The 25975-nt window shown below is 39.5% G+C and overlaps 2 protein-coding genes across 5 annotated transcripts in view; one reads left to right on the top strand and one right to left on the bottom strand.

The window, feature by feature from the left end:
- The window catches only part of Smad9 (SMAD family member 9), a 72833-nt gene that overhangs the window by 16576 nt on the left and 30282 nt on the right, over nt 1-25975 (top strand). For 2 of the 4 annotated variants that reach the window (XM_023715079.1, XM_004631092.2), the window contains exon 1: nt 13380-13419. The exons of 1 other annotated variant lie outside the window; for it this stretch is intronic. The gene's annotated coding sequence lies outside the window, so the exon portion shown is untranslated. Of the gene's footprint in view, nt 1-13377; nt 13420-25975 lie in introns of those variants that run through there. One more of the 4 variants, XM_023715080.1, reaches the window with a different exon arrangement.
- LOC101560194 (c-Myc-binding protein-like) lies at nt 9734-10045 on the bottom strand. Its single transcript, XM_012514733.1, has one exon. It carries the CDS (start codon nt 10043-10045, stop codon nt 9734-9736), a length of 312 nt encoding a protein of 103 aa, XP_012370187.1.

Raw genomic sequence — 25975 nt, 5'->3', positions numbered from 1 at the left:
ACCTGTATTTCTGCATTCTTTCAGAATAATCATAGTTGTTGAATCTGGAAATGCTTGCTGAATTAATTATATGCTTTGACTACCAAAGTTTTCTGATGTCCATTGTAAGACTGATTCTGAGAAAAGAAAGCTGAATAATATTGATTAATGGCATATAAAATTGCTGCTGGTTGGTTTTGAGGTTAAAAAGAGATGTCCTTCTAAAAACACAGCATCTCTGGGGATTGTGCTGTACTTTTCCCCTTTTCTCAGTGTTGAGGTAAGTGTTATTTTTAAAACAATGCTTCCCTCTTCCCCCAAGCCACTGCCATCAGAGAAAATTGGTGGTTGAGCATGAACTGGCGCTTGGAGGAAGAAGGGTCAGGAAGGCAGGCTGACAGCCAGGGAGCGCAGAGCGGTGGCTCTGCATAGTGCGGGCTGCTGGAGGATGCGCAGCCCGTGTGCTGGGCCTGGGGAAGGGATGGCTTCCCAGCATTTATCAGGGATGCTGACATCATGGCCCCAATGGCACATTGTTTTCCATCTGAAAATTAAGTTTTAACTTTAGAAAACCTCTAAGTTTTGCAGAGGGAGATTTCATTTGTAAGAGCTCCCAAAGAGAGATGAAACACGTTATAATATTTGGGGTACAGTTTTTCTGTACCATGATAAAATATCCATAAAATTTACCCTTTAAAACATTCTAAGGGGGCTGGGGAGATGGCTCAGTGGAATAAGTGCTTCCCTGGCAAGCCCAAGGGCCTTAGTTCAATCCTCCGCCAAAAAAGAAAATAAATAAATAAAAATAAAAATAAATAAATAAATAAATAAATAAATCATTCTAAGTATCCAACTCTGTGACATCAAGAACGTTCATGCTGTTGTTTGACCACCACAACAGTCTATTTTCAGAACTTTTTTTGTTGTTGTTGTTATTGAACTGAAACTTTGTGTCCCTTAAACAAAAGTGTCCATAGTAACGCCTCAGTCCCTGGTAACCTCTATTCCTCTTCTTTATTAATTTGTAGATGTTTTATACATGTTGAATAATGTGTTATTTGTCCTTTTGTGTCTGGTTTATTTTCCTAAAAGCTATGTTTTCAAGTTAATCTATTTTGTAGCATTTTTTGCTTTGGGGGGTTGGATACTAGTACATTGTGTGTAAATAGCAGTTTGTTTGGCCACTCACCTGCTGTTGGACTTTCAGTTTGCTTTCATCTTTTGGCTATTGTGAACGCTGCTGCCATAGGCATTTGCTACTTGTTTTTGCTTGTTTTGGGTTTATATATAGGAGTGTTAATTGCTGGGTCATCTGATTACCATACCTCTAACTTTTTGGCAACTTAGCAAACTGTTTTCCACAGTAGCCAAGTCCTTTCACATTCCCACCAACAAAATCTCTGGTATTTCCACCCAGTTGAGAACCCTTGTTGTTTTCTGTTTTGTTCCTTATAGCCACCTGGTGAGTTGTGGTGCTTTCTCTTTGTGGTTTTGATTTGCATTTCTCTCGTGACTAATGATGTTGCATGTCCTTTCCTTGTGTTTCTTAGCCATTTGTATATCTTCTTTGAAGAAGTGTTTATTCACGTGCTTTGCCCAGTTTTGAAATTTTCTTTTGTTGAATTGTAGAAATTATTTATTCTTTTTTATGTATTTAGTACAGGGTGTTCAGGGTCTCACCTCACAGATTGGACTCGTAGTGATCTTCCTGTTTTCAGCCTCCCAAGCACACCATGTCCAGTCTTAGTCACTGACTAAGTGCACCCTAGCGACTAAGGGCAGAACCATGGTCTCTGCACCTGCCTAAGCAGGTACTTTAGTCTGCTGATTATTTATGTATTTTTGATAACAATATTTTATCACATGATTTGTATGGAATGTGATTTATTTCTTATTAAGATAATTCTGTAAAATTTCATAGTCTGATGAAGTAAATTATAAAAATTTTAATATTTTTCCCCTTTTCCTGAATTCACCAATCTGTTTTGCATTGGTGGGTTTGAACGCAGGGCTGTCCACATGGTAGGTAAGTACTCTACAATAGAGCTATATCCCCTGGCCTGGTCACATGAATTTTAAACAAATCCTGATTAGATTAAAAGGTATAAAGCCAGCATATAAGATAATAATCCAGTATGTGGTATAACATCTGGTGATTCAGTATCTATTCTTCAAATGAAGTCATAAAGGCCATTTGGCTTTTGTGACCCTAGGGGCTTGGATCACTGGAGAAAAATTAGCCATTGTCTCATAGTCTTAGCTTTTCTCCTCAGTGTTTTCATTTAAAAATCATGCATGAGTTAGTTGTAAAGCAGGCAGAATGTCAATCAGAAACTTGGTCCCAGCTGTGCTTTTTTTTGTGGTACTGGGGATTGAAGTCAGGACCCTGCACTTGCCAGGCAAGCACTTATACTACGGAGCCATCTCCCTGGTCCCTTCAGCTGTGCTTTTGACGCATCGATGTACTGTAAAGTTGTATTAGTGGAAATCTAGTAATAAACTCTTAGCTGAAAAAATGAGTATATTTAAAATAAGTGGGAGATATTTTAAAGTCCATCTATATCTTTATTTATTTATTTATTTATTTATTTATTTATTTATTTTGCGGGACTGGGGATTGAACTCAGGCCCTTGCGCTTGCAAGGGAAGCACTTACTCCACTGAGCAATCTGATATTTTAAACAAGGTAATGATAAAGCTTTTTCAGAACAGGTTAGGACAGGAAAAAAAAAAAAAAAAGGGATAGGGTAGAACAAATAGGAGTTGACTTCAGGGAATTGAAATCTACATGAGAATTTCTCCACTTGGATGCTTGCTATTTGGGGCCAGAATTCTTCCAGTGTAACAACCACGACTGTCTGTAGACGTTGGTAGTTGTCCCCTGGCGGCAGAATCACCTCTCTTCCCTCACTGAGAACTGAGTGTGGTAAGAGTCTGAGTTCTCACAGCAGAATGATGATAAAATGATGAAAACAAGGGAAATCCTGAGAAGAGGAAAAAAGAAATTTGCCAATAATTAGTGTGTTTTAAGCGTCTCCTGTATCCTGGGCACCAGCACTCAGTACCGTGGTCATTGAGCATGAACAATAATTATTAGTTGAATGCCTTTTTATTTCAGTATCATGGATTGAACCCAGAGCCTTGCAAAAGCTGCATGAGTAATCTACTGTTGAGCTACATTCCCAGCCCGTTTTTATTTTGAGGCAGAGTCTTGCTAGGTAGCCAAGGCTAGCCTCAAACTTGGGGTCCTCTTGCCTGCAGACCTGCACCACCACACACTGCTGAAAGTCTGTTTCATGGGAGGACCTGGAACTATAGACATGAGTGAGACAGCTGCTGTCCTGAAAGGATTTTTCATTCAACAAAGATGTATATGAAAGTTAAACCACCTTCCAAAACTAACCTGTAAATGTGTACAAGGTACTGACTGAGAAGATGATTTTGCCCAGGCAAGCTGCAGAAACGTGAGAGCCTAGCTGGGTTTCAAGGACAGATAGCAAATGTTGCTCCTTGGAATGGGTTTTTCTGATGAGGTGACAACACTGCTCACGGGTCTTTTACTTGCTAAGTGGAAGTTTGGGCCTGAAGGAAAGACCTCTCCAGGCTTCACTTCTGTACAGGGAATAAAAGGCCCACACCGCAGTTTAAGCTGGGATGCTTGGATAGGACAATTACACATTTCCCTGAGGTGTAAGGAGAGTGATTAGCAGAGCTATACAATTCTAGTGACAGTTTGCAAACTTCAAATATTGCTTTATATCATCTTTCAGGAAAGAGGACCAGGCAGTGCAGAGCTAACTAAACTGGACTTCCTGCCCAGTTATATTGATAATGCATTGTTGACGTTGAAAAACTTATGCAGTAAGAGATATGTTCACGTCTTCCTTTATTAACCAGCGATAATGGAACAGAACCTAGAAACAGATGGGGCCATATGGTGTAATTTGTGGACCGGCAGTGTTTGCTTAATTTCCCAGTAGCAGTACTTGCTGTTGTGTAAGACAAATAGAATTATTCAGTGGCAGTTCACATAATGTGTATGAACAGCAATAATACTTTCTGTATTTCTATAATTACTTACACTTTAAGTATTTTACATTGAAACAAGGTAATATGCATTAATTAAAGGACATTTTAAACAAATTTCTTAAACTGCATCATGTGTACCCAGTAATTGTACTTTTTCTTCACTGGCTTCATCTCATTAGTGACAACAGAATTCAGACTTGCTGATCTTACTGCCCACTTATTTAACTTAAAAGTAGTAAAAGTATTTACTTAATATTTTGTTTGGAATTTTTTTAAAAGGTCAGTGTGGTACTTTTGCATTGTAGTGCATTTTTTCTGATATGATTGTAAAATTACATTAATGTATCAAGAGGAATTATTTACACTAAATGCTGTGGAGACACGAGATAAGATGCAAAAGCTGTTTTCTCAGATTAATAACAACAGCTCATTGTTACTCTATGTCACCTTATCTGATGTTTTATTTTTGAAAAAAAATTAGAATGTTCAGTGTGATGGTTACTAAATGATTTTTAGTTTAAGTAGAAATTCAATCACTGAAGACTGAGTTGCACACAAGAGTAGTTGCTGTGGTTCACTGAAGCTGCCGATATGGCTTTGAAAGTGTCCTTTGGCACTGGGGCTCAAAGCCTACAGTAACCCTCCTTCTTGTCCTTAAACTCTGTTTTGGGCAGATAGTGCTTGACTATGGTATTTTCTTCCAAGTTTCTTATACTTCTACCCTGAACCTTACCTCAATTGGAGGTGAATTTATCCTTTAAGGATCCCATTCGTTCACCCACTCAGCAAATGGTGAACACTTCATGCATGCCAGGAGGAAGAGGAGGGGGAGAGGAGGAAACATAGTCTTGAAAAATAACAAAGACAATTCACATACCCAATTTGAAAATTGTAGTAATCAAAAGAGTGTGCTATCGGCATAAGTACTGACACTAGGATCACTACAATTGAACTGAAAGGCCACACATGCACACAAGCATCTATGCCTAACTGGTTTTTGACAAGAGAGCATTAAGAGCATTCAATAGGAAAAATACTTTAGTGTTAATACTTCATTAACAAATGGTGCTGGAAAAACTAAATAGCTACAGAAGAACAAAGTTGAAACCATACCTCAACCTTACCTAAAAATTCACTGGAAATGAGCAGAGACCTAAATATAAAAAATGAAATTATAAGGGCTGGGATTGCAGCATAGTGGTACAGTGCCTGCTTGACAAGCGCAAGGCTCTGGGTTTGATTCCTGGTAAAACAAACAAATGAGAGAAAAACTAACTAAAATTAGAAAACATTTAGAAACCTTAGGGGTAAATTTTCATAGCACTGGATTGTGGCATCAAGAGTATTAATACCAAAAATTAGGGCATAATAGAAACAAAAAAATTTTGTGCATCAAAGAGCATTATCGTGGAAGTCAAAGAGACAACTTACAGAAAGATATTTATTTGCAAATCATATGCCTCAGGGTTAATATATGCAGCTTTCATAAGGAACTCTTAGAATACAACAACAAACAACAACCCCATTTTAAAATGGGCAAAACACTTGAGGGTATATAAGAAGATGCACAAATGACCAGATAACAAATGGAAAGATGCTCAGTATCATTAGCATTAGGGAAAGACAAGTTGAAACTATGAGGAGATTCCGTTCTACATCTTCTAGGATGGCTATAGCAAAAAAGTGTTGGCGAGGATGTGGAGAACTTGCAACTGCTATCTGTTTCTGGGATTGTAAAGTGAACCCGCTGCAGTAGATGAGTTTGTCACTGTCTCACAAAAGTTGAACATAGAATTACAAAGGTGTCATAGGACAAAATTCCTGATGCCCAAATTTCAGGGAGGAAAGGTTTATGTAGCTGATAGTTGTGGAAGTTTCGGTCCATATTGGCTGGCTCCTAGGCAGGGTGGCACACGGAAGAGGGCAGCAGTTCAGGGCAGCAGAAGGTAACAAAAGCAGCAGGCAATGAGACAAACCTCTTTGTGTCTTTTATATTATAACCAGTCTGCCAGGACTAGAACAGTGTCAGTCCAGTCAGGGAGACTGATCCTGTAGTCACCTACCCAGCACCCTTAATCCAAGTATTGCGCTAAGAATAAATCACACACTCTCGATTCAGGCATCTCTGAAAAAGCCCTGTGACTTGTTACCCCCATTATTGCAGTCTGGCTTTAAATGCAGCCACAGCATCTACCAACTTGCACACTGTTGTCATTCTCCCCTAAGTGACAGATTTGAGTTCATCAAGAAGATTGAATATGTCACACAAGGAAGCAATTGTCCTGAGTTTAATGGCTCATTCTATGTCACTGAAATGTGTGCCAGCCCTTGGTAGTGATCTACCTTTAGAAAACCCTCTTACTTTTCTTTGCACGCAAGGACTTGCGTGTTCTGTGTCTGTCTGTTTGCAGAGCCCAGACAGGTGTCAGGGTAGGTACTTCAAAGTGGTTGATAATTGTATTTGCATCTCAAAAACATTGTTAAGTTCAGGTGACATTTTTTATGATATTTTATATATGACACTGCCTACACATATTCAGCAGTGATCTCTTTGACCCAAGTGGTGCAACCAGAAAGCCGTTCAGTCATGGCATCCACTCTGTCCATGCATTTACTAACACAAGATGCCCAATTCAATTTTCCTGATATATAATTATTCAGAGAATTGACTGTGGTATTGGCTGGAAATACATCCTTAGGCACATGCTTCTAAAAAATACATAGCGGCTGCTGGGGAGATAGCTTGGTGCTCTAATTACCTGCCTGGAAAGCTCAAGTGCCCAGGTTCAATCCCTGGTACTGCATGCTGTGCAGGCCCTGGGACCCTGGAACATTGTGACTGCCAGCAGACAAGAGGATCACTATGAGTCTGCACTGCTTAGAGAGACCCTGTACCAAATGAATAAATAAATAAGAGATTAAAAAATAATGATAAATACATAGCACAAAACTCAGGATCGTTGCTGACATTGGTGGACTCGTTAACCTGCATTGTATTCTGGGTGATTCATTCATTTTCTATAGCGATTGTGCCTTAATATTCTCTGCTATTTTGTCAGTTCATCCTGTTATGTTGCTAGCCAGAAAAGGAACATGTGCTACCTTTAGAACTGTAGCTTCTTCTCAGATTTCACCACAAATGTCCTTAGCAGCAGGTGGGATCTACTCTTCACTAACAGTCAGGGCCTCTTCAGCAGTGTGTTTAGCCACTCAGAACAATGCCCTTGGCACAGACACCACTGATGAAGTGGTAGCTTTCACTCATTGCTTCTGATTTTTGTGTTCATGTTTTTCCTTTTGAATAAACCCCAAAGATTTTTCTTTTAATGCAGGATGCTTGTTCTCTGTGTGGTGAGGCAGATTTCTTGGCTTTGTTGGGTAAATGGTTACCACATATTACACTTGCCACTACAAATGCTGCCACCTGATGCAATTTAATTTTCGTTCGGTATTCACTGATAGTTTTGATATGAGTCTGCAAGCAGTTGATATATCAGTCTTTATGCAGCAAGCCCCTCTGTTATTGTTCATCTGTGTTTGCACCTGCTTGCCAGCTCCAGCATCGTTGGCTCAGCTCTACTTCAAATTGTCAGATTCTCAAAGGAGCACACCAACCTAGGTCCCTTGCCCACACAGTTCGCCATAAGGTGTGTGCTCCTGGGGCAATCTAGTTCTGCTAGTGAGCTGACAGAGGCAGGGCTCCGGCAGTAATGAGAGGGATAGGGAGCTGCTGTAAAGGTAGATGGGGCTGCTCACCTCCTGCTGTGTCTCCTAGTTCCTAACTGAGTTTAGGGGCTCCTGAATAAGAAGGCCTCTTTAATAGTTCAATAAAATTTTGTCATATTTCCTTTTTTTTTTTCTTACCATATAATCTCATTGAAAGTATAGTTCCACTCTTATGTGTTAATAAAATGTAGGTAAAATACATATGATATTAGTGATAATTCTTCTGGAGAAAAATAGATCAGGAAAGGTTATTTTCTCTTCTACCTTGTCCTTGAGTGTGGGGTCCTTAACCCAAATGCTTGCTGGATTCCAACTTGACACTGTCCTTCCCCAACCCTCCATCTACCTCACCACCTTAGACTCCATCAATTTAAGAATACTTTGTTGAACCTGTGTCACTCCCAATTTAAGTTCCTCATGAATTTGCCATTTTGATAAGTGACATTTTATCACCAGAATTGGGCCATATCCCAAAAGACCCGCTCCCAAATGTTGAAATCCTGAAAGGCAGAAGTGTGTAAAGTGTGAAATACCTGAAGTCTGAAATCTGCAAAACTATGATTCTGGAAAAAGTTATATGAAAATTCTTAAAAAGACATGTACTTGCATCTCAAAAAAAGGGATTTATTTGACAAACATACACAAAAAAATAGAAACACTGTAGAACACTTTGTAGGCCACTTCACATAGTAAAATAGTTATTAGTAATTTTGTAATCATCCCTCAGGTATGTAATGATAATCACATGGATATAATATTATAAGCAGGAAAGCCATATTAGTAGAGAAATAGGTCACAAGGAAAAATATATGAATATGTATTACTGTAGTTGGTAAATGCCTGCATCCTATGGCATATGTGCAGTCATTTTTTTTTTTTTGTGTGTGTGTGTGTGTGTGTGTGTGCTGTACCACAAATCTTTCACATATATTCTCATTTGACCCTCACAACAACCCTGTGAGGTAGGCGGAACAAATGTTTTTCTCATTTAACAGATGAGGAAAGTAAATCTCAGAGTGGTTAACATGCCCAAAGTTCTACAGTTAGTAAATAATTGTATTAATATCAGTCTTTGGCCTAAAAATTCAGCACCCAGCCTCCCCTCATGTATGCCCACCTACTTCACAGGGATAGTGAAGATAAAATGAATTCAAGGCTAGAAAAATACTTGGAAGGAAAAAAGCTCTATTAATTATATAGTGTATGAACCCAGAACATTACATTACCTCTGTCTAAACTAACCAAGCAACTAAGTAAGGCAGGGTAACAGTGTGATCCTGTTTAACGATACATAAATCACAATCAGGATAACTTCATTATTAAGCAAAATGAACAACACACAAAGGCTAATGAGCAACTAGGCCCCACTAAAGTACACAGCAAAGCAAGGCAACATTATCAAACAGGGCATGACTGCATAGAAGAAAACAGTGGTGTCAGAGTTCAAACTGGCACACACATAGTTATCTAAGGCAAAGTGGTGGCAAAGAAGAGTTAATTGTTCAGCATTATATAAATAAAAGCAGAAAATTCATGGGAACCCATGCAAAAGCATCGTGTGTCACACAGATTTCTCCAGTTCAGTACAGGGACTATAAACACTGTTATCTTCCTTGTAAAGTATGATTGTACCTATGCTCATATCCTGAACTAAACCAAGGAGCAGCTCCACACTAAACGTCTTTGGGTAACATCTAACCAGTAGGATTACTCACAACCAGACTAACAGAATGTCTTTTAAGGTAATGAATTAGATGGCTGTTTAGGTTTCTTCAGAATTTAATTTGGCCCCATATTTGTCTTGCTTTAAGATCCAAAGAAAGTTGTACTGAGTTTTTATTGGTGATTCTGAGTATATACATTTATAACATTTAAATGTGAGAGATGAATTTAACATATTAAAAGTTCTATAGCATCTGTTCAGAAAGGATTATATACTATACAAACTAGTGAAGTCATACAAAACCATTTTTCATTGTCTTTTCAACTAAGAAGAATCCTATTCAGCACGCTTCTCCCCCTGAGGTGGTTCATACTGAACAAGCTTTGCTTTCAGTTTTTTATTTTCTTCTATAGTAGCTTCATATTTCTCTTTCATTTCTGCCAATTCTAGGTGAAGCAGCTCGATTTCTGGATTTTCTGGGGTAGCATCTCCTAAGTGATGCTTTAAAAAATCCAAGGCACTAGTAGGTTTCTCTGGTTCTTCATATAAGGCTGCCAATACCTTGGTCAACGTGTCCAGCACCCCCAACTTCTCCAAGTACCTCCGGAACTGCTCGCGCTTTGAGTCGGCGGCTTTGTAATGGGCCATAGTGACAGGGGCAGCGGGGTAGCTGGCGCCAGAGACCGTGGCCAGTGGGCTCGGAGCTGCACCGCTCATGCCTGCAGTCATCTTAAAATACTTTAAGATGTGTTGTTGTGGACGACCCGTGTCTTGAGGAGCTCACAGAAATGCTGAGATGTGTCACCACTACACATGGAGCTGCCCTCAGAGGTGAAAGCTCAAGAAATTTTATCTTCCACAAAGGCAGTTGTACAAAAAGGACATTTTGTCATTTATTGAAGAAGTTCCAATGTTTCTGCACATGCATTCAGTATGCACAATCCTTAGTACAAAGCCAATTTCATTCCCTTTTTTTAAAACATAGAACAAGTTAGAACTCCCTAAAGGGCTTTCCACAATTTGTACTTGTAGTATTGGGAATGATGCAACAAAATAGCATAGCAAATTTTAAAAAATAGCTTTGATAATTTAGAATTGTGCAGAAAAGGCCTAAAGATAAAAAGAATGCATAAATTATAAACAAAATGTTTAACATTCAGGATTTTAACATGTGGAATTTTATTAATTTAGTACTGTTATTTTAGTGTGAAGATTTTGCCCATTTAGATTTTTCTTCATTTGTGATTAGATGTTTGAAATTGTGTCTTTCAGGATTATCACTGAATATCCATTACCCTGCTGTGTGCCCAATGAGTCTGGACTTTCCTATTCTCTGGATCCTCACAGGGAACATTTTGTGATATTCTAAATCTTTTGCCTTTTATATAGATTTTAAATTACCATGTCATTTATAAAAAGCTACTGCTAAGCATCTGATTAAAATGACATTGAATCCATACAAGGAGTGCTGAAGAAACACAGTGTATGCTTATATTTTAAAATTATTACATACAAGACACATTGCCATTAAACTCTTCCCTCAGAATACTCCCCTTTGGTCTAAACACATGTATTCCTTATTCCTGTCACTTTCTAAAGCAGTTCTTAAAGTTCTCTCTCTTTTTTTCCCCATAATTTTATTGAGAAACAAATAGCAATGAGACAGTTTCAAACCAAATTGGTAGGACAGTTTCAATAATTAACAAACTGCATACATTCTTCCTAGTGGTTAATTGCTGTACAAGATGCGGACTTGTTATCTTATTTACAAACACCATTAGAACAAATCATTCTATTCATTAACAGAATGTAACTATATATCTATCTCAACCACTTTGAATACACAGATACAAAATGGACATTCATCTGTATACCCCATTTTTTCTAAGTTCCATTATTGAATATTATAGGTGTGTAAACTCAGCAAAATATTCTAAAAGAGTCCAGTAGCCCATAATAGCGTTGGGTCTTCTGTTTAACTGGCAATGTCAGAAATTATTGACTTGAGTCCCCCACAGCTCAACTTAACAGCATGGCTTTATTTCTTATAATTTCGTCTTCATACTTTTCTGCTGGGTGGTTAAGACCAAGGTAAAGCAGGACCTATGCAACAAGAGTTGTAGCTTTTTGGTCTGAGAAGGTCAGTGAAATGCCCTCAGGATTTGTCCTGAGATCCTGTACCTCAGATTGTAGAACCTTTATCAGTGCAGCCATGTGGATGAGTCACGGCCAATGCTTGGCCAATGTGCTCTCTGTGAAAGCCTGAGAGAGTATCTTCTCCCATGTGACTCTCCTTAGGCCCACTCTATGTCATCGATCACTTTCCTCTTTGGCCCCATAATCTTCTTGATCAGAAAATTTGGGACACTACCGAGGTACATGACGTTACAGTACAAGTTCTCGTATGTCCTGAGTCTTAATTGACCTTAGAAGGCTAGGGCCAAAATGTTGGCTTTCCTTGTATCCCTCCTTTTTCTCTAATTTTCCACCCCTTTCTTTTTGAACAATGATCTACCTGAGAGACAGCACAGCAGCAACTGGCATGTCATGACAAGCAGCCCATATTCAGAAGACCAGAATGACAGGCACTCCAAGCATGAAACTACTATTACAGATTACCATCTTCAGTGCAGTTGCTTAGTTCACAGGTATCAGTATATATAGTTAGTCAGGGTGAGAATCTTTGCAACTAACTGCTAGATTCAAAAATCTTCTGAAGATTCTCAGGATCATTGCCTTGCCCATCTTCTACATATAACTGTATGGCTTGTCACTGTCATGTTTCCTAGCTCTTCTCCTTTCCCTCTCTTAATTAGTTAGTCCTTGAGTTCCTGCTTTCCTTTTACTTGTATTATACCCTTCCATTTGTATTTCTTCTTTTGAGTTCTTATACTAGAGAAACTATATAAAGTTCTCTTTTGTCTTTACGAGATGTGACTGAGAACAGTGTGGATGCTGTTGTGGAGAGCCGCCCAGTGGAAAGGCAGGCCTATTGAAAGCGCGGTGGACCCCGCTGCCCCTTGTTCACTGAACCTGCTGCCAGGTGACTTCTGGTTCTTCCCTATCATCAAAGTAGCCATGGAAGTAACTGTTTGAATTGATTAAAGACATGGAGGCTGGCCAGACAATGCACCCAAAGGCATTCATGAAAGAGGACTTCCAGAGCTGCTTCACCGAGTGGCTAGAACGATGGGATAAGGACAGTTGGCATGTGGGCAAGGATTTTGAAGGGAATTAATGGCAAAGTGTCTTTTACTGTAATAGATTTTTAAAAAATTTAAATATTTCTCATATTTTACACAACTTATACACTGATTTGGGGAGAACTATGTGCACACAGGTAAATGTCGCATATCTTGGCATATCTCCACTTAATTTCTTTATTATTGTTATTAATGTATTTAGTACAGGGTCTCCAGGGTCTCACTACACAGATCAGACTCGTAGTGATCCTCCTGCTTCCAGCCTCCCAAGCACTGGGATTACAGGCACACACCACCACGCCCAGTGTCAATTATGTCTCAGCGCACCCCAGGGCATGGCAGGCCAGGGATCGAACCCTGAGCTCTGTGTCTGCCTAAGCAAGTGCTTTAATCTGCTGAGCTATCTGGCCTGCCCTTTCCACTTAATTTCTTCTACAGTGTTTTGCAGTTGTCACTGTAGATTTCTTTCCCAGTTTTGGCTTAAATTTATTCATAAATGTTTTGTTTTCTATGTATTGCAAATGTTTTTATTTATTTAATTTTCTGCTTCTTTGCTCACAGCAAAAGAAATATAATTGCTTTTGCATATTTACCTTGTATCCTGCAAGTTATTAAAAATTCACTAGTTTCAGTAGGACTTTTGCATTGCTTAACAGGGTAGTTTTCTTATTCATTTGTTTTTTGAGTTTTGTTCCTATGTTGCTCTTTCTCTTGCCTGTGAATAGACAGTTCCACATTGTCATTTCTGATCTTTCAGCTCGTTCCTTTCCTCACTTTGTTTCACTGACTGGGACCTCCATCCAATCATGACTAGCCCTGGTAAGAGTGGGTTTCCTCACTTTGTTTCCAGTTTTAGGGGAAAGGATTCATAATTTCGCCACTAATTCTTTTTTTTTTTTTTTTTTATAAATATTGGCTTCACAATTCTTTTTTATTGTATTTCTTTTATTTATTTATTTATTTTTTAAACATTTATTTATTGTGTGTGTGTGTGGCCAGCTCAGCCCACCAGGGGGCGGGGCTGGCTGGCATGTGGTGCTGGGGGATCGAACCGCGGTCCCTGTGCTTTGCCAAGCTTGTTCCAAGTAGGTGCTTTAGACCACTGAGCCATCTCGCCAGCCCCCTCGCCACTAATTCTTAAGTTTAAGTTAGCTATAAATTTCTGTAGTTGCTCTGTACAGATTGTGGGAAATTTTACTTTTAGTTTGCTGAGAGTTACTTTTTAGGAATCATATTAAGTGTTGAATTTTGTCATGATTTTTTCTGCATCTATTAGGATGGCATTCTGCTTTATTTGTCAATATGGTGCGGTAGTATACTGATTTCTTTTCTCTCTTTTTTCTTTTTAAAATTGCTTTATTTATTTATTTATTTATTTATTTATTTATTTATTATGTGGAACTGGGGATTGAACTCAGGCCCTTGCACTTGCCAGGCAAGCACTTACTCTAGTGAGCCATCTCCCCAGCCCGGTTTATTTTCAAGTGTAGTACCAGTCTTGCTTTTCTCATTTGATCATGATGTATTATCCCTTTTAATGTGCTGGATGTAATTTGTTAATATTTTGTCAAGCATCTTCATGTCCATATTTTTGAGTAAAGTTGGTTTACATTTTCTCATAATATCCTATCATATTTTTGTATAAGCATTACTAGTCTCAGAAAATGAATTTGGGAGTGTTTTTTTTTTTCTTGTATATTCTAAATAGTTTGGATATTATTTCTTATTTAAATGTTTGATAAGGGGCTGGGGAGATGACTCAGTAGAATAAGCACTTCTCTGGCAAGTGCAAGGGCCTGAGTTCAATCCCTGGTTCCACAAAATAAATAAATAAACAAATATATAAATAAAATAAATAAAAATAAATCTTTGATAAAATTTGTCAGTGAGGGCATCTAGGCCTGCCTGGCCATTTTCTTCCAGGGAAAGTTATTCAATTTTGTACATAGCTTAAGGGAGCTGAATTTTTAACTTATTTCTATGTAGATTAAAAAAAAAAACAATGTCTTTGTTGCATATTATGGTGGTCTATACTCATACTGACTTGGGACAATTCCATAAGCCTGGGCCACTCCTTGCATGAACTTTGGATAGATAAGTTACTCTCTATAAATGGAAAACCACATGAATTAAGCAGTTATCACTGAATATGCAGGCAGAATATCCTTTAAAAATTATCCAGTCATTTATCAGCTTGAATTCATTAATATTTATCACAAATAGGAATGTCTCAGAGTTCTATTTTTATGAAAGGCAGGTTATCAAATTCTTCATTATTCTTTTTAATTATTTAGGAAAACATTTCTCTTAGGATTTTCTCTTAAACTATCGCATATTCATTCAGTTGATGTCAGTTTTCACATAGATACACAATGACTTAGATTTCTACCACAGGGAGGGCTATTTTGAATAGGAGGTTGGGTTTAAACAGAAATGACATTGTCATAATTTGTGACACTACTAGACTGTTACAAAGAATGCCACAGATTTATATAATACAGAAATACCTGCTAGTTTCCAGATGATTATTTTAAAAGTTTCAAATTAAGTTGGTTTTGTAAACTCTTTATAATGTATGAATATGCAGTTAGATGTCTAGAATATGTAGAGTTAAATAACTAGAAATAAATAGTAATGGTTATATCAAGAAGTACATGAGGACTTGGGAACTGTGGCTGATGGTTCATTGAGATTTAGCCTTATATGTGATGTTTTGATTTGTAAGAATAACAACTTACTGTAGAACTTGTATAGTTAGAACTGCAAAGGACCTTGACACATCTCTTTATGGCTAGAGAGGAAATACATCTGGGATTTTCTTTTTATTCCAGCAGTTCCTCTGAAACTGTTCAACACCAGCTTGTAAAATCTACACATGAGGTGCTATACATCTATTTTTATTTTCAAATTATGTTAGAACAAAGTATTGCAAGTGAAGTTATATGAAACTTAATCATTAAAATAAAAATTCAGGTATTATTCTGGCAACTCTATTTAAAAAAATAATAACATGAAAATGCTTACAGTATGTCATTCATCATTCCTGGAAATATATAGAAAAAAACAAATATATAACTGCATTCCTATCTTAAAATATATGTTTATTTTTAAAAGGATAAGACAGAAAACTATAAAAAGAATCTGTGGTGTTTTTCAGGAGCTTTTCCATATTTTTTTAGTTTTCAGACTTTTGATGGTCATGCTTTTTTAAAATTTTTTTAATGAAAATGGATTGCAGGGAAGGGATAGGAGAAAAAAGAAATATTTCAAAGTGCACTAGTATGTTTTACATGAGACTTATAGGGTCGAGTGCATGTTGTAGAATTTGTAGGTGATATTTGGGAGGAGTTAGAAGTCAAGGGGATGATGAGGGAGACAAGATTGAAAGTTGCTTAGAAGGTAAAAACTCAACAAGATTAGCAACAGGAGCCCACCAGATAGCTCAGTGGATTAAAGCTCCTGCTTAGGCAGACGCATGGGCCCTGGGTTCAATCCCTGGCCTGCTGTGCTGGCCCCAGCCTCGGGGTGTCCTGAGATGGTGATTGAAACGGCATGGCGGGTGCCTGTAATCCCAGCATTTTGGAGACTGACAACAGGGGGATCACTACGAGTGTGATCTGTGTAGTGAGACCCTGTAGACCCTGTACTAAATACATTAAAAATAAATAAAAAGAAAATAGAAGAAAAGAAAATAAAAAATTCTAAGGGCCGGCCAAAGCTCAGCGGATTAAAGCACCTGCAAGCAGGCACAGGGGCCGGGTGTTCAATCCTGGGGCCTGTGGTGCCCCACTCCTGGGGCACACTGAGAGGGCAACTGAGACTGGGCATGGTAGCGCGCGCCTGTAATCCCAGCTCTTGGGAGGCTGTAAACAGGCAGATCACTACGAGTCCGATCTAGTAGTGAGAACACCCTGTAGACCCTTCCCTAAAATTAAAAAAAAAAAAAAAAATCCAATTAAAAAAAAAAAGATTAGCAACGGGCTCATAAGATAGGAGAAAGAAAAGTTAAACTTCAAAAAAGTATATCTTTTATTACTACATATTTACAGGACACGGTGCTTGCATTTATCGCAGGGGGCTGAGGAGGTGTACGTTTTCATTCCTTTTTTGGCCCTGTGCCCTTCCAGTCTCTTCCTGCCTGCTCCACCTCTTGTTCTCCTTCCCATTTGAAAGAAGACCAAGGAGAGGTTAATCTGCCTTTTGTATATGTAAATTTGTAGATTTTATAGTTTTAAGTTTCAAATCTACTTTATAACTTTATAATCTACTTTATAATGACTTTATAATTGGTTTAGATAAAGTAAATAAATAGGAAACTGCAGTTCTTCCAAGTCTGAACCCTTTGGCCTTTGCTAACATGGTAAAATAACCCAGAAGCACAACATTCCAAGCTGGCCAGGAAAATGCTATTTCCCTTAAGTGGACTAATATCTGAATAAAAATAACCATGATCTAAATTTTAGCATTTTCAAGCTAAATAAAGGCTCTGGGTAATGTTCCCTAGATTGTTTTTAAAACCTCTTACGGTTTTTATGCCAAGGATTTAAAGGTGCACAACCATTAGTAGAACAACTTCTCTCTGAAAATTTAAATCCGCATGGAACATATCTTTCTTGGGAATTTCATTTTTATTCAGTGATCCAAATGTGGACGACCTTGTGTCTTTTTTGTGAAGAATCATGATTTACATTAGACCAATGGTTCTTGACCAAGAGTTACAGGAGCTGTTTTTCAGTACCTGGAGGACATTTCTGGTGGTCACAGTGTGCAGGAGTGGGTGCTATTGCCATGGTGTGGGAGAGGTCAGGGACTCTGCAAACGTTGTGATGTTACTGCATTGTATTTTCCATTCCTCAGTCAATGGATGGAGGCTTGGGTTATTTCCAGGTGTGGTGGTGCATGCCTGTAACCCCAGCACTGGGGAGGCTGACAACAGCAGGATCACTACGAGCCTCAGCTGTGTAGTGAGACCCTGGACAAAATACATTAGAAAAAAAAAAAAAAAAAAAAAAACCCTCAAGAAATAGTATTTTCTTTTACTACAACTGATAAAATCCAGTCTGTTTTTTTTTTTTTAAATGCTGTCAGAGACTCAGTTCGTTGATTTCATTCATAATTTTCATCTGCAGTTTGAAAACTGGTCCAGGTTATTTAATGGGATGTGGAATATTCAGATTTTATTATGTTATACAAAATTTAGCTTTAAAAATGATGGCAAATGATATATAAAGTGATGATTTATCTAGCTTATCTCTACAAATTCTTTTTTTTTAATGCATTTAGTACAGGGTCTATAGGGTCTCACTACGTAGATTGGATTTGTAGTAATCCTTGCTGTTTTTCAACCTCCCAAGTGCTGGGATTGCAGGCACACACCACAACACCTAACACCCATTCTCAATTGCTGTCTCGGCACACCCTAGGGGCAGGGCCGGCATGGCACACTAGCGATTTGAACCCCAGTCCCTGCGTCCGCCTAAGCAGGTACTTCAGTCTGCTGAGCTATCTGGCTGGCCTGTATGAATTCTTGTTAATCATATTCTTATAAGCACTTGGCTTTTCAAGAAGTCTGTTAAATTTGCAGATGGTACCAGGACATGTTAATGATTTTTATTTATGTTCTACTTTTACTGCTAAAAATTTACAGCTCAGTAGAGTGCCAGTGTTTCAAAAAGACCAGAGAGGACTAGCTGCCCTATATTTAGGTGGAGATCATGCATAGGAATGTCTTCATGTTTTATTTGCTTAGACATGCATCTTGCTTATTATTCCCTTTGCTTTGCTGCTTAAAGGTGCAACTGCTGATCTGTCTTGTTATGGCTTTGTGCTTCATTATTTTAAAGTTAAGCATCACTGACTGAGAGATTATCTGCTAAGTAAAATTCAAGCCTCCTGGAAAATAGTTATATTGTTCCTCAAATGGCACAACACATTTCATTTCTAAAAGGACTGTGACTTTCAAGAACAGTTGGTGATGTCAGTTTTAAACTCAAAGGACTGATTAAGGTGAATAAGCAGGCTGTTGGATGGAAAGGCTGTTGGGCTGATTCAGCTGGAATGTGGCCTTTTGATTTGAGGTTTAGGCGTAACTTAGTGAATCTGTGAAGTTTGCCATGATTTTTAAGGTTGAGAACATCTTTGCTGACGTTTTCTTCATTCCTGCTTGAATTGTGATTCTGCGTGTGGGTGTGTTCCCTTTTGGCGTTGCTGTGTTTCATGGTGCCTCAGCACATACAGGTTTACTTGTTTATCTTAGTTCAGTGATGAGCTGCACTTAAGAAGAATTGTTGCTCTGAACTGAGACTGACTTCATTTTTCGTGGGTGTTCTCCCAGTGCATATTTCTCCCAGTGCATGACTTTGTTAGACACTTACTTACTTCTTCCTGACCTAGGTGGTTCCAATAAGAGCGGACCCCACTTCCAGTTTAATTTTTCAAGGCAGTGGTGTAATCAAGCCTCGTGACTCAGCAGTGTTATCTGACATATACTGCAACATTATCGTCCTTGTTAACAAGCGTTTCCAGGGTGGCACTGGTCTCTCTCATTGTCTGTAGCTTTGCCTGGCCCAAGAAGGTCCAGAGCTCATCAGAGCAGAAGAGCTCACTTAGTCCAGTCCAGATTCAGCTTTTTGTTTTTTTCTATAATTTCTAGAATTTTTTGTTCTTACTTTTTGAAGTTCTTTCCCAAGCAGTGAGAATGCAGGGCTGCATGTCTGGAGCGGCTCCTCTTCTATGGTGGGAGGTAGCAGTTGCAAGGAGAATGAGCAGTGCAGGAAGCCGACGTGCAAACACGCTGGGCGTCGTGTCTTCAGCTGCATCTTCCCGACATCTTCAGGGAGCTCCACCAGAGAAAACTGGTGACGCGGAGCCGCCTGGATTGTGCTCTGGAGTTGACCAGCTCTGGTCTGGGCAAACAAAGAAGCTGCCGTGTGATGCTAGTTGCAGACCGTGGATCTCAAGTCCTGATCCAGTGAAGAAAAGTGCATCACATTTTGCTGATCCCAGAGTTCTAGATTCTTTATAAAGAAACCAGTTTCTTACTACCCACGTTTAAAATAAAAACAAAGCAATGCAACATGTTCCCTTTCCCCCAGTAAACCATTCGCTAAAGCCAGAAATAGCTCCCCCAGTATATTTTATTATATTTTTAAGACTCAGTATATGAAGCAGGTGAATGACGCTGTGTTCTGACTTGGAGATCTTGTGAGGCAGTGAAGGTGTCAGACTGGGGAGCCTTGCAAAGTTGCAGCGTGAGGCCCACAGACCATGCACAGCAAAGTTTCAGTGAGTACTTCTGACTGAATCAGAGCATGGGGAAAGCTTGGAGGAGCACATCAGGAGGGCTTCCCGGGAGGGCTTAGCACTTTCTTACTCTCAAGCACAGGAGAGATAATACGATAGTATTGGTAGTACTAGGCAAAATGGCCATCATTCATCCTGAGATGTGGCCTTCTCAGAGGACAAACGTGGGAAAGAAGACAAGGAAAAGTCAGTCATGTGTTTTGTTTACTTCTGTGAACTTTGGGCTGGAGTTAATGAAGTCAATCATAATAAAAATAATTCCTATAAATATGACTTATGTGTTGTTATAAAAAGTCTTGGGGTAAAAAAATAAGGAGTATTTAAAAAAATGTCTTCTGAATGTTGAATGTGAGACTGCCTTAGCAGAAGCCAACATTCTCCTGCTTTAGAGGATGGGGGAAGGAGAGAGAGAGACAGAGACAGAGATGGGGGTGAGACAGAGAGAGAGAGACAGAAAGAGACAGAGACACAGAGACAGAGCAGAGAGACAGAGTTGCATTCTAATTCCACTGAAGTGTTGCATTCTAATTCTACTGAAATCTAGATTGTTTCTGATCAAAGAGTTAGATATACCATTAGAAGTAAAATTAATAAAGTTTAGTCGCTAGCTCTCAGAACTACAAAATAAAGTTTGGTAAATATTCATTGTGTAGAAGCATATTTATTGGTGAAAAAACTATATGTGAATCCGACTTTTATAAATTGAATCATACTTTTACATGTAATATGACTTACTATGTAAGACAAATAATCTTTCCAAGTTTATATTTGTGGTAAAACCAGATTTTCATGGGTCAGAATTTCTTGGAATAAGGACAACTTGTGTTGCATAAAATCTGGTTTATTCTTCTTGTGGTTGCTAAGGTACAGAAGATATTTTTTAAAGGTCAATAGTTATTCACAAGTTTATAAACAATTCAATAAAAATAGATTTCTAAGCATCTTCAGTTTGTAATTCTTAAATCATTCATGTTGAAATACTTGACCTTAAATGTTATTGTCCTTGAATATGGGATGTTTATAAAACATATTAAGAATTACAAATATATAATGGAAGGAAAATATCACATTGTTAGTAATGGGATGATCCAGGCTTGTGTGCACAAGAAATTTCAATCAAATCACTCTAATACAGATAAAGAATCAGGTTAGAGAGAGGTTTGTATTAAGAATAGGCTCTGGATAACACAGGCTACTTTGTTGCAACTTTATTTGAGTTCCACTGCGAAGTGAAGACCCATTTGGTTCTGTTATCTTGTTCCTCCATTGAGTTTTGACTGTTCAATGAAAGTTTTAGTACAAACAAGAGTCCCTCCTAGATGAGCTGTCTGTGTTTGTAAGGTGATCACCACTTACTGCCTCACTGGAAGCCCAAGACTAGTCTTGGTAATGACAGAAGCGTGCAGCCACATTTAAGAACAAAATAGCACAGTACTTTTAAAATCCAAATCGATGTGTCTTTCTGTAGTCTTAAGAAGAGCTGGACTGAGATACAGGGCTTCATGGAAGAGACTCACTGCTTGGTCGCCTCCAGACCACGTTGGAGAAGGTGGCGGGTGGGGAAGTCAACCTCTGTTTATAAAATCCTTATTTAAGAAGAACTCAAGTATGCATCTTCTGAAACAATCAATGCCCGGGTAAACAATTGTCAAGGTATTTTTCAACTTTTCTGCAGTCTTCTTTTTCAGTTTTCTGTTGTGATTTTTCTGACTTGAGAGGCATTTTCCACTTGATACAAAATGTAAAGTGAAGTGAAATGCCTTTCCTCTTCTGCCCCAGCCACTACACCTTTTTCAAGGGTATCGATTGTGAATGGTTTACCCACATCCTTTAAGGGATGTGAAAGTGACGAGTCTCTTCCTAGTCTAAGCTATGGTATGAAAAGGGTTTAAGAAGCAGTGAAGCTGCTTTATGTTTTCCATAAAAAATAGGAATGCCCATGTTCCCATTTCAGGATGGCTTCCTCACTTTAGGTGCAGCTCAAGCCCGTGCCTGGGCACAGGGACCTTTGCTCTCTGTGCCTCCTGGGGTCACACCAGCTGTTACTTTCCTCCACCTTCTTTAGGAGCAGGCTGGTGTTGTGGCTTTAAAGGATGCTGCAGCGGAGCCAGACTGCCTTGGCCTTCACTGTTAGTGCTACTACTTACTAGAGGTGTGCCTTGACTTACAGGGGTGCGCATCCTGAAAAACCCATCCCTGACAGTACCTTGAACCGAAGATGTACATAAGATGAATGTGTTGGTCCACACCTGTGAAACACTTATGAACTCTGCCTCTTTGGAGAAATCTGTATTTTCACTGTTATCCAAAATGAGTAGATGATCCAGGTGTCCATAGATGTCTTCAAATCCCTTTGTTGCCCCCTCAATTAAGAAGTCAGAGAGGGCTGGGGATATGGCTCAGTGGCACAGTGCTTGCCTCGCCAAGTGTGAGACCATTGGTTTGATTCCCAGTATCAAAAAGAAAAAAAAAAAAGCCAGAGAATTGGTGTCTCCTCACAGATGGGTAGAAAACCTCTAAGTACAGCTTGGAAAGCCTCCTGCTGAGAAAGTGAAATTATGACCATTTCCATGTTTATCCCTCTCTACGACACTAAACTGGCCCTTGCATGAGGCAAACGTTTCTCTTTTACAATGCAGCGTTATGACTGCCATTCATCTGCTCATTGGGAGCATGTGGGGATGGCAGGCTAGCTTGGGTGAAGACAGATTCGACTTAATCACATATACATTTGTGTGTGCATTATTTTAAGTCAAGCTTCAAGGGTATACAACAGTGAGACCTGGGGTATGCGTGCCAGTGGTGATAATAAGGGCCAGCTCTGTTGTACAAAGATTGCTTTTGGAGCAGGCTGTTTTCAAACTGTAAACAGACCTCTTATTTCTGTGTTAATTCCTGGTGCACAAAAAGTGCTATAAAAGAAGTCAAGAAAACAGCCTGTTCCTTGGAGAGGATTAAGGATCCCCCCAGCAAAGGTGTTCTAATCTAAATTGGGTTAGTAAACTGTTTTCTAGAGGGAGTACTTAATGCTGACCACGACTTAGAGGGTTGAAGTCAACAAATTTGAAAAACGAACAACAGTAACAAATAATCGAACAATGATGCTCTGTTGTGACAGAGAGGGCCGGCATAGGCTCTGTGCTGAACCCTCACAGCTGATCATGATGTTCAGGCTGGTAAGTGACGGGAACTAGTCTTGGCCACACTGACCCTCAACAGGGCCCACAGAGGCTGCTGAAGGGCCCCTGGCGCCCAGTCCTCTGGTATTTGCCCCCCACAAACACTCTTGAAAAGAGTGTTTCTTACCCTTTATTTTCCTCAGGGTTGAAAACTACACTTCCAAAGCCAAGTGTATGGAAATAATCTTCAGTGCTTAGGAAGAGGGAGAGTGAATTTAAACTGACACTTAAAAAAAGAAACCATGTTTCCCAAACCCTTAGCTGGCTGGGTAAATTGTTTTTTAGCATTGAATTACATATAGTTAAATCGTGGTGTATGCATGTGGTCAGTGCTGCTTTTCTTTTAAGTGGGCCTGTTTATTTAAAAAACTTGAAAATGAGAAGTTGTTTTGCTCACTGAGTTGGAGTTTATTGTAAAATTTGGATGCCAGACAAAGAAAGGAGGACTGTTTTTGAGCTGGGTGTGTATGAAGGAGCCTGGATTGAAGGGCAGAGAGCACAGCCATGGTGCTTTTTCGTCTCTGTCCGAAGAAGGAAAGCTCTGATGGTCAACAGACGGAGCCTGTGGAGACTGGGGGCTGTGACCACCCGGTGGTGACACGCCAGCAGATGCTCCACGCACACGTTTTCACGCTTCCTCCTTCACATTCATAGGAGTAATTCCAGAAAGAAATAGCTGGAAAGCAAAGTGGAGGTGACATTTGTTATTCAGAGGCTAAGTTTGATGTTTATGGAGAATAAGTAGTTGCTTCGCCATGTTCCACGTCATGGGGTGTCGTGATGGAGGGCTCACGCTCGACGCCAGGACGCATTGATTGATGAGGCAACAACAGGATCCTCTGTGGCACAGTCAGCAGACAACCAGTCAGGCATCGGCCCTGCGTGCAGACCCCTGCGGGAGGCTGAGCCATCGTGACCAGCGGATGAGGAAGCAGGAGCTGGGGAGACAGCGTGCGACTGTCTGTCCTCACACTGCTCACCTGTGACGAGGGCCACAATTCTTTTATAAAGTGAGACCCCTCCCTCCCCCTCCCTCCCTCCCCCTTCCTCCCTCCTTTCCTTCCTCCTTCGCTTTTTCTCTCTCTTTCTCTCCCCCGCCCCCATCTTAGAGTACAACACTAGTCTGCCAAGGCAGTTTACATTTTGTGATTTTAACCCTTCTAACAGCAACTCAGTTATCCTTGCAGTGATCCTAGAATTCCCCAGGTTGAGCTACGAACTCTTATCTTCATATACCATGTCCTGCACTGCTCTTGTTATATGCTGTAGGAATTAACTAGTTATATTCCTCTTTATAAATGCTTTACATACATTCATCTTTAAAAGGCACCGTATTTCTTTTTCTTTTTCATTCTTTATAAAATTGATGGACCCAAAACAGTATTAACTGACCTGCTCTCTCTTTCCACAGCTGTAGTTTTTGATGGTTCCTATGAGAGTGCTCTACTTGGGCTGGTGAGGCCTGCTCATGCTGTGATATCCTCAGGAGGTCCTGGGGTCTTTGGACATTTAAAAGTCTGCTGCAGTGGAAAACTGTTGGGAGCCAGGTTGACACTCTGGGTAAATGTACGCAGAGGGGACCTGCACTGTTTTCTTTAGGGCAATGAGTAGCCAGAGATAACAAGGGACCCCTTTTTTCTTCTAGAGCCTACAACCTTAGAGGAATGAGAATAGAATAACCATTATGACCCCAAACTTCTTCTCACCAACAAATAGAAACTATTAATGTAGAGATAAGAACCTCAGTATTAGCAAAATTCCAAGTTTAATTCATTTTATAGAAATTATTAGAAAAGACAAGGACCTTAGTGTTCATGAGATTCCAGGTTTGATTCATTTTTAGTGCTTTTTCTACTAAGACATATATCAAACATACAAACACATACAGAGAATAATATTTTGAGTACTCATGTACCTACCAGTCAGCCTTCTTATTTTCTCTTCCTTCCCTACCCAGAGGCCACTGAATGTGGTGCTTATCACTCTGAACTTATAAATCTAACTCTTGGGGATGTCTCTTAATGCAAAGGCCTGTGGGTAATGAGACTGTGTCATTCTCTAGGGTACGAGGAAGGACGGTGGGTGGCCCCTGAGCATCATTTGTCAGTGTAAAACAGAGATGGCATGAAACGCATGGTTTAGGAGCCATGTCTTTCAGACTTTTTTGATTGTGAGGCACAGTACTTCTTTTGGCTTGTGGACTCCTACACCACACACACACACATGCACACTTCTGAACGAAATGTTTTAGTGAACTCATCCTACACATCGTTATTCTTTCTTTGTTAGCTGCCCTGAAATATCGTCTGCTTAGTTTTGTTGATGGTACAAAAGCCATTTTGTTCTGATAAATTGTTTTTTTTTGTGCCATCAATAGATAGGAACCCTCAGTTTAAAACAACAATTAAAACAAGTCAAACAAACCCCCAGTTTGGGGAATTGTAATTTGTTCCATGGGAAAAGTTTTCAAAAGCTATATTTAGTTGAGCTCTGCTGAACATTTTTACAAGTCTTTTCTTTGTTACTGGCTTGAACCCTAAATATTTATGCTATGTAAAATGAAGCATGATCCAGCGCCCTTCAGGGTTCAGACTCCTTCGTGCCGTGCTGCTGCCCCTGCTTGTGCTCCCCACCACTCCCGCCACTGCCGCGCGGCAGCTTGTCTCGCTGGCATAAACACAACCTGAGCAGAGTGGCTTAACCGTATTTTATAAATGTACAATTGTTAAGCCACAAAATCAACCTTTCCAAATAAGAGCGAGCATAAGTCGGACTGCCAAGTGGGAAAGCTCCCAGCCTTGAATCCTTTCCCTCACAGCTTACCTCTGTGCAGTCTTACATGAGGTCCGTATGAGAAACAAGGTGATGGAAGCCTTGCGGTCTGCTTGTTAAAT

This window comes from Octodon degus, unplaced genomic scaffold (assembly GCF_000260255.1).
Source record: "Octodon degus isolate 3935 unplaced genomic scaffold, OctDeg1.0 scaffold00038, whole genome shotgun sequence".
Lineage (NCBI taxonomy): Eukaryota > Metazoa > Chordata > Mammalia > Rodentia > Octodontidae > Octodon > Octodon degus.
Note: the sequence above shows the minus strand (reverse complement) of the source record. Positions and strands in the feature narration are given on the sequence as shown.